Source organism: Bradysia coprophila, unplaced genomic scaffold (assembly GCF_014529535.1).
Source record: "Bradysia coprophila strain Holo2 unplaced genomic scaffold, BU_Bcop_v1 contig_138, whole genome shotgun sequence".
NCBI lineage: Eukaryota > Metazoa > Arthropoda > Insecta > Diptera > Sciaridae > Bradysia > Bradysia coprophila.
The window spans coordinates 6,915,771-6,928,302 of NW_023503409.1; the positions used below are offsets into that span (position 1 = coordinate 6,915,771).

Here is a 12,532-nt window from a genome sequence, read left to right on the forward strand (position 1 = left end):
AATTTATCATTTCGGGAAACTTCTTTCTCAAAATGTAGCACGTAGAAGACATTTCAATGGATATTTTAGTCAATACGACGATATAAATTTGGAAAGCTTCCATAATCTATCCCAGAATTGGCAAAAATCGAAATGACTCTAATTGACTTATGTATCTTACTTAATTTATACGATGACTGAAGCGCTTAATTTTTACAATAAGAAATCTGAGACTATTCATCAATCGGCATTCGAATTTTTAAACTTGCAACTAAATTGATTACCATATCGAACATGTTGATACGAAGATGTGAATGGTCTTTTGATGTTCGTCGTCAATTAAATTTCTTTTAAACATAAAATATTTAACATCCACCCACCCTTGTTGAGACGAACAAAAAAAAATCTATTCCAATCTCGAAATAAATCCAAATCAATTTCTGTTTTCATTCAAACACAAAAAAAAAATGAAAGAAATTTCACTTATCTCATTTGTCATTTGTTTTCCTTCCTGAATGAATATATACATAGAAAAAAAAACCGACTCAACTTTTCGTGCCTCCTTGTATCTTCTAAAAACGACAAAAGTATAATTCAATTAAAGATAAAAAATGTGTGCGCTCTATAGATATATTTGTGAGAGGAACAATTTTAAGCTTTTTGAACTTTTTAAACTAATAACTTTTTGAACGGGCGTAATTAGTGTCTTCTTCTCGTCTGGCATTTTAATTCTCGACATTTTATAGTATAGTTTTTCTTGTCCTTCGTTCTGTATTTCAAGACGAAAAAAGACAGATTTTTTTTTGTTTTTAATTAACATAAAGGCAATTTAACTCAACTGTAATCGAGTTGTGTTTGTTATACATAATACCGCTACGTATTCGAATTTATAATGTACACATGATTCACATATTAAAAATAAAACTTTAGTGGGTTCCTACACAAGGCATATTTGTGTGTTTGATGTTGAATGAATTGTTTTTCATTCCAACAGTTTTCTTCAGTTTTTTTTCGCTGTATTCCGCTACGTGGTTATAAGATGCATTCGTGACCTTTTTTTATTTTAATTTTATTTTTACCAGTTATTCGTATTGAAAACCTTACCGAGTTCTTTTTGTTCTTTTTGTTATTTTTATTTACCAAATTTTGTTTTATTAAACACACGAATTTTAATTTCCGACTCTCAAAAACTTTGTAGACATGCAATAGAGGGTGTATTAATTTTATCATTTTTATTGGTTTTATTTCAATTTCTTTTTGTTTCTGCTTTTCGCTATTAATGAAAATATTCTTTTTAATTTGTTGCAGTCCACAAAGTCGAATAAAATAAACAAATCTATTAGCCTATAAGTTCAACGACATCATAATCACTTCGATACAAATGAACATATGAAAAGACAAAGAGTCTGTGTGGACTTTGTCTGAGTAACACCTCAAAGGAGAGTCCTTTCTTTACAATCAGAATAGTAAATATTATGCACCTGTCTCCAAATGTTTATTTTGACGAGTTGATGATTATGATCCTAAGCCGCCGCTCGGAGCTGATGCATAATGTTAGTCTTACCACACGAGGAGACCGTGTGCATAACTGACCGTACCGATAGTTACACTAGACTTAAAACGAAAAACGTTTGCTCTGGCACTTAAGTTTTTCGAGGACTGTCCAGTCACCCTTATATTAAATGGTCAGAGAAATGAAGATAGGTAAAGTGTTTAGCCAAATGAAGAATCAAATTAAAAATTTTAATAATACCTTTAGCACCTGACAAAATTGAATATGATAAGAGTCAGGCACGATCACACGACCATTTTATTCATGGTTCAGTCCTAGGTATAAAAAACAGGTCGCGAAATCAAGGCAATTCAAGAAAGTATTATCTTAAAAATGAGCCCTGCTGTCCGTTTATTTATAAACACAGTTAAAAGAGCGAGGAAAAATGTTAAAAAGGCAAGACTGCAATTATTGTTAATCACAGAATTGATTTAAAGTGGGTTTCAGTTCATTTAGAGTAATTTAATTGCACCTGAAGTGGATTTATAATCAGGTAGTCTCTTGTCGTTAAGTACTTTCTTTTTTGGGAAATTTTATTTCAAGTTTTTTCTTTAAATGAGAAATGCCTATCCCTGAAAAAATCTTAAGAATTTTAAGATGAACAAATGTAAGAAAGTTTATGTTTTCAAAGGAAACAATTTACAACATTGGTTGATGAGTAGGCATACTTTTGGAAAATCCTCTTCAATCGATGAACAGAGAAAAAAACAGCTTCAAGTAATTAATTATGCCGTACCGATGGTATTTTTAGAATATAAAGTATTCGCCTAAGAAATGTCTTTCATACAATTGCCATTTTGCCGTGGTGGGTCATATTAACAACATTTGCATTCATTTTACATGATGTATAGTTATATGCAAGTTACGTATAAAGTTTACGAAAGTTTGTACTCACCACTTCCCAGAGGGATATTAATTGCTTTCGGTACCGGTATTGGCTCAGATTTCTTTTCTTCAGCATCATCAGTAAAATGTTTGATGCGGCTGGTAGTTGTATTCGATGTTAAACTAGCTGTCGCTGTCGAACTATTTGCATTTCTGAATACTAAAATTGATTGTGACTTATCTAATCGTTTCAATGTTTGAAGCAATATTGGACCATCGGCTGTGCCATTTTTGTTTAATCGTTGTTGAACAATAATTGATCCTTCCGGCAATGTAGTACTTTTCTTTACATTTGTTGATTGTAACAAGACCGGTCCATCAATGTGGCTGCCCTTAATCGTTGGTTGCAACAGAATAGCACCCTCTGACTGCTGTTTCGATGTTTTAAATCGAGGGTGCTGCAACAGAATCGGTTTGTCTTCATCATTCAGCAGATTCAACAGTTCGTGGCTGTTCTGCAAAATTATCTGTCCATTTTCGTTGCGAGAGCCGCGAACCAATATTATATTATTGTGATGCTGAGTGAGCGATTGGGTGGTGGCGATTTGTGGCTGTGACTGCTGCTGTTGAATAGGAACCATGGTTTTTTGTGATGTCCCGTCCAGAGATTCTTTTGCTTGTTTATCTGATGAACACACAGATGCATTTCGAGAAGTTTCGTTCGAAGTTGTATCGGAGTTTTCTTCGGATGTAGGCCCTGGAAAGAAAGTGAAGACATTTCGTTAGTTTGATAATGTTAGGGAGGAGAGGAGGGAATCGTACGAACACGATCTACCAAAAACGAAATCCACAATTTTCGATTCTTTGAATATCTCTCTGACAATATGCACAAAATGAACTTGCACAAAAGTTACACAAATACCACATCCTAATTGGATTGATTTCTAAAGTTTTAAAGTAAAGTTTCGGTATCGCTTCGATGTATTTTTTTCTATTTTATTTTATTTAATATGGTAATCTCAACCAATTTAATTTTCCAGACAAAAAACGAGCCCGTATTATTTATCTCATTTGAAAAAAAAAAAAAAATTACAAAAGCTCCGAATCTTCACTTTCCACAAAATTTTAAATTCAACAAAATAAAGTTTTGTTATTTTTCAATTTCATAAAGTAGGTCTTCAACAAAATCGTAATTATTTTTATTGTGAAATAGAGAATTATCGGTTTTGTTGGTCACACTTGATTGCCATACTAGACCGGGGATAAGTATAAAAACTAAACCATTCGATGTACGTTTTAAAATATTGTTTGCTAATTTTATTGCGATATTATTGCGATAATAAATATCGAATATAACAAATTGACCAACTTTATTGGCATAAATTGGCAAGGTGCCACACAAAAATTTATGTAGATATGTTGAGTGCTTTATTGTTGTTTATATTACGGAGGCACTAATATATCCATAGAAAAAACTACTTTTTTTTCGTCTGACTATAAATTAGTTACGGTCACATTACGCTGAAATGCATTCATTGAGGATCGAAAAAATCTCATTCTCTTCTTTTTGGTCTGTTATAAGGTCGATAGTGATAGTTTTTATGGAAACTTGAAGCGATCAAATTCAAGTTTAAAATCGATTATCCTGTTCATAATTGGCGTCACTGCAAAAAGAAGCTAAACAAAACTTGGTCAGTATGCTGACCTGTTATTTCGGTTGCTTCAATCGTATGTACAGTGAGATTTAACATTAGTCTCTCTTTACAAGTACTATGCAATTAAACCCGGCACCTACATGCTGATTGCTGATGCATGGAATTAGTATATTACTTCCAAGGTTCCAAGTTGTGTATTTGATAAGTGAGGTGTTACAACCCACTTGTCAAATAACAACTTGGAACCTCGTAAGTACAATGTTTTACGTGTTTAGGCAATGTAAATGAAAATGAAACATGCCGTAACACGTAAAGCTATTTACGTATCTGTTGTGGACGGTATATTTAAGGCAATTTCGCGGGTTGTAGCCAGAGTGAAGGCGACAAGCGAAAGTGCCTAAAATAGGCCGTCCACAACAGATGCGTATACAACTTTTCATGCTGAGGGCCTAAATTACGATACAAATTCCGTAATTTATGCCCAAGGCATGAAAACAGAATGTGTAACCTGAATGTTGAATCTCACTGAATCTCGAGCTAAATCCGAAAAATTCTCTTCGCTCTCAGTGGAATTCAAATTTGGTTGTGATAAACTTTGCTCAATAACATTCTTACGTGCCCCAAATTCTGCAGTACGTTCGCCATCTTTTCTATTCTTTCAAAATAGTAGAAACGTAAGGAGAGTCGAACGTTTAGAATGGAAGTTACGAAAAGATAGACGCGTATGTGATGGAACACATATGGAACGAAAAGATCTATGGAAACAAACAAAGCCCACAAAAAGAAATAACTTATTTTGAGCTGAGTTTACGTTTAAACTGGGCATTCGTATATATATGCGAATAGTCAAATGAAAACAAATAAGTGAGCAGCGTACATTTAAATAATTTAGATTAAACAAAAACACGGAATATTGCTTTTAGTATGCAAAAATTTACAAATTAGAAACCGTGATGGATTTCGTATTTCCGTGCCTGCACATTAAAATAAGGGGTCATTCAATAACGACGTCCACACCGTGTTTTAGATATAGGAAATATGTGGACGCAACGTCAACAATACGGAAAAATGCGAAGATATCATTATTGAATGACCCCTAATGAAACACTCTATTAGAAATCCATCAAGTGATAATTTTGTTGTAAATAATGAATTTCTTACACTTCCCAATAATTCGTAATCACAAAAGACCAATGAAGTTGGTAGTTGATACAACGAAAGCAAGGAATGTATACTACATTGTAAATGTACCTAGTTTGTGTATATAACGTATGTTATGTATGTACTAGAAACTAGAACATTGAGTAAATGTTAAGTCGACTAAAGCTGAACTTCCTAGGTTCGCTGATAATTTTAGTGAAGAAACCATTACAACAGATGTAACTAACGACATCGAATGTGAGCAAATATGAGCGAATTATAAAAAATCGCGATATATTCAATTACGTGCCAAAATATATTAACAACGCCTAGGCGCTACGTATATATATATATACGCTTAGCTTAGTTACAAACATATCTACAGGAGGCGTCTACATAAAGAAAAATTTTGTTGAAACTCAATTGGAATACAAATCATGAGAAAGTGCAGAATTGCATGCACACTGAATAATGGTTTTTCGAACGAAAAAAAAATGTACAAAAACCTTCAGCGAAACGACTATATCAAATTAAAGCACTTCGTGTTTATTCTTTGAGTAGATCTGATGTATTTACCAATAGATACTCAGTTTTACGGACGCGCTTTCGACATCACATTAAAATTTATATCAATGACGGAATATGCAGATTCGGTTAAATTGATAAAGGTAGTCAAAGTTAGCTGATTGGCTTTTTCTGCAATTTTATCGTAATCAAAAAAAAAGTGTTCGCTTCTATTATTAAAATAGCACAAGCAATTAATTATTGACCTACGTACCCAGAATAAATTTGCACATAAATTGTTAAGGTTCAATGCAAATGCAAAGGTGCAAAAAAAATCTGTGTAGGTACGTACAGATATATCAAGCAAGCCGCGTGATTGTGGCAATAATTTAGAACGAATTTTATTTTCTAAGCCCCGTTTTCAACACATGATTACACCCGCGCGAGGCATTGATGCTTGAGAGTATTTAGCCTTCTGTTAAAATTTCTCATCACAAAATTACCTTTATTGTGTGTTTTAACAGCAGAGAGGACCGTCAGGCGAGACAGTTTTTTTATATTTTGTGAGAGTGAATTTTTTTTTTCAAAAACAAAAAGTGAATGGAAGAAGAAACTTTCTCTGTTTTAGTAGCTATCGAAGGTGACTAGGTATCAGAAGCATTCACTATCCTTAACGTTAATTGTAAATTGATAATTTAAAACCGAAAATAAAATATCAAAACCCCAGTTGCACTCAATGCTACCATTCTTATGAAACTCATTTGCCCGTTCGGATTTATTTAGTCGATACAGCCACTTATTCCAATCGAACTTTTTTCTCGTAATTGTGTAAATAAATCGAAGAAAGGGTGAAACATCAAATTAATGGTCAGGATTAAAGGGAATGAACAGAATACGTTCATTTTTTCGCCGGAGTTTTTGTATTGATACGTAGTGGCGTGACATTTTACGACTTATTCCAAACATTTTAAGAAATGTACCAATGGAGAGCATTTAGAGCTAATTAAATACAGCGATAATCGCAATGACGAACAATTGAAGTTTTTGTTGAAAGAAATGGGAAAAATTGAGCTACAATGTGGTCGTTGAAACAAGCAACTTTTTGAGTAAAACAATGGTTATTTGTTTACCAAGGGGAGAAAATAGGGAATTCCAACCAGAACGAAAGTTTTCGGCCAGAGCGAAACGGGAGCCACAATTCGCTTGAGTTGGAATTTCCTATTTCTCGCCGAATAAAACACATAATTTTTCATGTGTCGGGGCCGAAAATGAGGGAGTTTCGAGATTTTTCTCGGGTTTTCGACCCCTTACATGAAAATTTTTTTGAGTATCTGTTTTGGACGATTGATTTTAGGCACTTTCGCGACTCGCGAAATTGCCTAAAAACAATCGTCCAAAACAGATACACAAATAACTATTTCATTAGTGCGTGGAATGAATAACTGTATTTGTATGCTTACTAAGAGGACCGAAAGTAAAGCTGTCAATTCGCGGGGCGAAAGCTTTCGCTTTCGCCCCTTGAATTGACATTTCTTTACTTTCGGTCCTCTTAGCAAGCATACAAAACTTAATACGTAACTCTTTCGGCCTACTCAATCGATACGTAAATAACTATTTTTTGATACCAACATCGAAAGTTGATACTTTCGCCCTCGAAATCCGGGGCGAAAGTAAAAAAATGCAAGTTATATGTTTGAGCGGGGAGAAAGAAAGAATACATAAAGCGAAAGTCAATATACATAATGCGAAAGTCGACTACATAATGTAATAGTCGACTCTTGTCAATAAGTGTACTGCGATCAAAATTGAAATAAAGCGTGCGCCAGTGCTCTTATTGAAATTAACATACGAAGTTGATAATTTTTGTTGTTAATGATTTGTTAGTTATTTGTTAATTTTTGTGTGTGTTATTGTTGTGATGGCTAAATAATTAAATTTTTGATATACCAGGGGGCTGCCGCCCCCTGGACCCCCGCATTTTCTGGCTAAATGCCTTCATATTTCAACATTTTGTTCTGCTGTTTGCGATACGTATCAACTTTCGATGTTGGTATCAAAAAAAATAGTATGAACGACTCGGGGCAAAAGTAAAAAAATTCAACCTGTGCGATTGAGGCCCTTGCCTTCGGCGCGGGCATCAACTCTCGCACACGGTTGAATTTTTTTACTTTCGCCCCTTGTCATTCAATGTACTATTATCCACGAACACAACAAGTACATCAATTTGTTTCACTATTTTTCAAAATCAAAACAAAGTGACAGTTGCAAAACGAAAAAAGAACTATCTTTTTCATCCTATGGGAAAAACAAAAGTTGAGAAAATGAAGATTTTCTAACCTGAACTGTCATCAGAAAGCGTCAACAAAACGCCATCTCACCGCATTTGAGTGGAGAAAATAATGTTAATAATACTCCGCACACGGATGACATGTTTTCTTCTTTCAAATTTGCCAACAACTTCCAGTAAACTAAAGACGTCAGCGATTAGTCAGCTTGTGGTTTATAATAGAATAACAGACACTGTAACGCTTGTTTCATTTATACAACGGTAATTCGAGAACATAACCACAGGCCATTGGAATTCAGATCATTTATATAAATCGTTAAGAAAAAAAAAAACAAGAAAAAAAAGCGAGAAACAAATGTCCTTTCCTATCTTGTCGTGTGGTATTTCTCAACAGAAAAATAATGCATAATTAAATAGAAAATAATTTCATTTTTTGCCACGCAAGATATCTTCCTAAATCAACGCCAAGACATTTTTATAGTCGAAATTCTTATTAACGCATGTATGAGGAAAAAATATAAAAACTGTGAAACTGTTCAACCCTTTGCAATAAACCAAACAAGTCCGGGGCATATATGGCTGGAAAGATATAAAACATATTTTCTATAATATGGACATTTATAGCGATAGGGCTTTTATTGTTATTGTTATTATTTTGTTCAGGGGCAAAACTAAACTTATAGGGGGTTGTAAAATATATTTTTAAAGTATGTATTGAATATATACACTTCTGCACACACTCTCTTTCACACACACACACATCGTCAAACTTAAGGTCTGAATGAGTACATAAAATTTTTTTATGTTTTTAAATTTATGGTATAACACAGACACGAAGCCATGGCAATATTGAAACATGTTACGATTTCATTTTGTAGATACTTTTCACAGAGCATTAATATAAATATTCCTTTTTGTTTCCGTTTGATGGAATACACTCCGGAGTGGCAGAGCGGTGACGGTATGTTCCATGTTTTACTTAATAGATCCTACAATTCGTTCATACTCCCATAAAAAAACCAAAATATTTTTTTTTTAAACAAAAAATTGATTCTATCTGTACGTCTCCTTAAATGCACAATTTATCAGAGAAAAATCTACCCCAATAACGAGCGAATCGTTTCGTAGGTTTGGTACATTATTTTCTGTGTGTTTCTACTCTGCACGTTGTGCCATAATTTAGAAGCGTTTTCCCAAGTTAATGAATTATTTCCTTTGGAATGTGCAGATAAGTGAAATGTTAAATTTATTGATGGCAAATTGGATACAAATTAATGGATTTTAAAATAAAGTCAAGAATTTAGTTTCTGGTTGGCTGGATTTATAGTGGTTGTCGCTCGCTTGTAGAGAGTCTTTTTCTTAACGAAATTTCAGAGACGCCGACTTGAATAGGAGGCATGATCCATTTTTTAAGTGAGAGAGAACAAACGTTTCCATTGCTTTAAGATTTAATAAAGAAATATTTTATTGTTTTTGGTTTCATCTCTTCTAGAATGTTGTAAAAACAGAATGCAAGGGAAACTAAAAGTTCTATTTGGATAATTAGATAAAATGATTTAATGAAGACGAGCACTTGAACTGAGAACTTGAAGTAGTGCCATGCAATTGTTCGAAAAGCTAACCTTTGATCAGCATACAGTTATATTCTGATAGATGCCATGTAATATCGTCCTCTTAGCATTCATATATCTCGTCATGTCGTCTAATTCAATAACTATTGGGTTATTCAAAATACATAATATTAAAGTATGCCCATCATTGCAATTTGAAAGGTACAATTTGATCCCATTCGCAATAAAGGAAAAATATTCAATGAATCTTTTGATTGTTTTGTATGTCATAGAGCATTCCAGTAATTGCCTACAGAAACAGAAACATACACAATGTAGAAATGAAAGGAGCACGGCCTAGGGAAATCGACTTTATTCCAGTCACGAAATTGTAATGAGTAACGATTTTTTTTCCTTCGGATGGAAACAACAACTTTTTAACTTTCATAATATTGCAAGAATTCGCCATCTGGGAATTATTTGAATTTGTTTTGAAATTCAATGTTTTAAATGAGCACAAGCACAAATTTAATTACAAGAAATAGTTTTTTTTTTCTCTATTTTAGTATTTAACTCTCAAAAAAGAGTCTAATTACAGATGCAAAACACAGTTTATAATAGTTGTTGTGGCTTTGATATTGCAAAAGGTTACGATCGAAATTTTATTCTACAAAATGACAGGGCTGCCTTAAAGTGAATTCAAAAGTAAAAACCCGTCAGATGTACGATTGAAGTGTATAGATTCGTGGGTCAAGCAGTTTTCTATCTTTTTGTTCTAAGAAGCTTCACGTATGAATATTCTAAAACTTTGGAATATTCAAATTTTCCTGTCTCAAGATAAGGGTTTCCGGAGTAGCAGATATTGCTAAATCCTCTTAGGATTTTCTATGATCTTAAATTAATTTCATTTACAGTTTTTGCTGGATATCCGTAAATTTTTAATGATTTTTGAGTTTTTAGACTTTTCTTTGTTTTCTAAGGATTTTTTTAAAAATTTACTAACGAATTCTGGAGGAAGACTTTTCCGTAGTTTTCAGAAATTTTGACAGAGAATTTTCTAGTGTATCAGCTCCTCGTGCGTTCGAGTAGTGGGAAGGACTGTCTATATGTTACGATTAAATAAAAATTAATTTTTCCAAAACTAAAAATTCAATTATTGGTCCAATCACATTAATGGATTGAACAAGAATGTGTTCCAGACGAAAACTTTTATTCCCTTTTCTGTTTCGTCAAGAGAAACACAAAAAGAATTAATTGAGAATTATATTCTAACGCTGATACTCAATTCTTGATGAAACTTCATTTATCCATTATTCCAGCAAGTAATATACCCACCAGTACTTCGAAGAAAAGTCATCAGTTTCTGTAATCGCCATCCAATGCTTGCTCGTTTTCTTGCTAAAGGATTTTTTTTTTTTCAAAAGTAAGGATGACATTAAGGAAGTATTTTACTTGTTGAATATTGCTTTCACCTAACACATCCCGGATGCCTTCACAAAATTTTCTCTGAAATGTTAACACACAAACAACAAGTCTTGTTGTGTACATACATCTATAAAAACATGTACAGTGTATGTACAGCTCCATTTGTGGTATGTTATTGCTGATCTGAGATTAAAACTGACTAATGGAATTTATTTTCATGTGTTCCATCAACTCAATGACAAAATTCGTTCATTTGATGCATCCAATCACATATCGTCGATATATCTATTCCCAAATCAAAAATAACTCCGACTAGACAGACTTAAAAACGAAATGCAAAATCGTTTTTCCAAAGCACATAAAACCCCTAATAAAATAGGTTAAAAACTATGTTTGGTGACCTGTTCCACACCATATAAAATAATACGATTTCCTTGGAGTGTACACACAAAAAAAACCCATCTACCACATCTATTCACACAAGTCATATGTGAATTTGTTTATGTATTACTCTATCCATTGAAAAAGCATTCAATGACGGGGGTTTTTTTCACATTGCTAAAAACTATAATATATGAAATGACACACTTTTACAGCTCAATTCAGAATTTAAAGTGAATCGATTTTTTATACTCTGACAGAAAATCCGTTACACCTATGGGATGTAATAGGTGTAATGCTTAAATACATGGTGACGGAATAAGAAAAACTTGGGAGCTTTTCGTTTAACTTGATGTTGAAAAATGTGAAAGTCCTTTGATCTTGAAAGATGTAATCTATGTTACCATTCGTTTCAATACCTTCCGAATGTTGTTCGAAACGGAACTAACACACATACAAAATAAATGAAAAGAATTTCGGAGCGAAAAGTTCAATTTGTTATCCAAGAAAGAGTTTGGAAAAAAGTTTTTCGTTGGTCTGTTGTATTGTTCGTATACCTTCATCTGAATGTATACTGTAGGTAGATTGCGTTTTTATTGTGCTTTGGCTCGTCGGAATTGCAAAAATGTTTACGTTACCGAACAACAAACGAATTTGACCTTTGGTTGATATAAATTACAGCAGCAAATAGAGCTACGTTTGAAGTTCACCAGTTCCCCAATGTACAGTCTTTTATCAATTCCAACTTTCTTTGAACAAAAGAGAAATCGATAAGTTGCAGATTATCTGTTATGTAAGGTTATTCGATCCATCAGTGAAACTGCTAAGTAATCTTTTTCTTGAGATTATGAGATTATAATTCATTACGAGTGAGAGTGACAAATACTTTGTCAAGCACACTCGCTGTAAAATAAAATTAATTTTTCAAAACCACCGGAACAAGCTGACATTTTCCTGTTTTAACTGGAAAAGGTCTCATCTCTCCAACACTATTATTCCTCAAAAAATCATGTCTACCGTTGGCTTAAATTTATATTTTTCTATGGTGAGAAGACTTGGTTAAATTCACTGTATTTTTCGACATTTAGCTCTTCTTCACTGGTTTCACACAGAACGCATGTACACTCCACCTCCACACGATGTTATCTACACGGAAAAAAGTGAGTTTTTCATTGACTCACACAACAGAATGTAATGTAATATGGAATTGGAATGAAAAACGACTAGACGTTAC

The 12,532-nt window shown here is 33.4% G+C and overlaps 1 protein-coding gene across 6 annotated transcripts in view; it reads right to left on the reverse strand.

Annotated features, from left to right (window-relative positions):
* LOC119073792 (calmodulin-binding transcription activator 1) overlaps positions 1-12,532 on the reverse strand; it is a 96,028-nt gene that overhangs the window by 55,180 nt on the left and 28,316 nt on the right. For all 6 annotated transcript variants that reach the window (XM_037179526.1, XM_037179528.1, XM_037179525.1 and 3 more), the window contains exon 3: positions 2,427-3,113. In XM_037179526.1, coding sequence (XP_037035421.1) covers positions 2,427-3,113 — 687 coding nt within the window. The remainder of the gene's footprint in view (positions 1-2,426; positions 3,114-12,532) is intronic.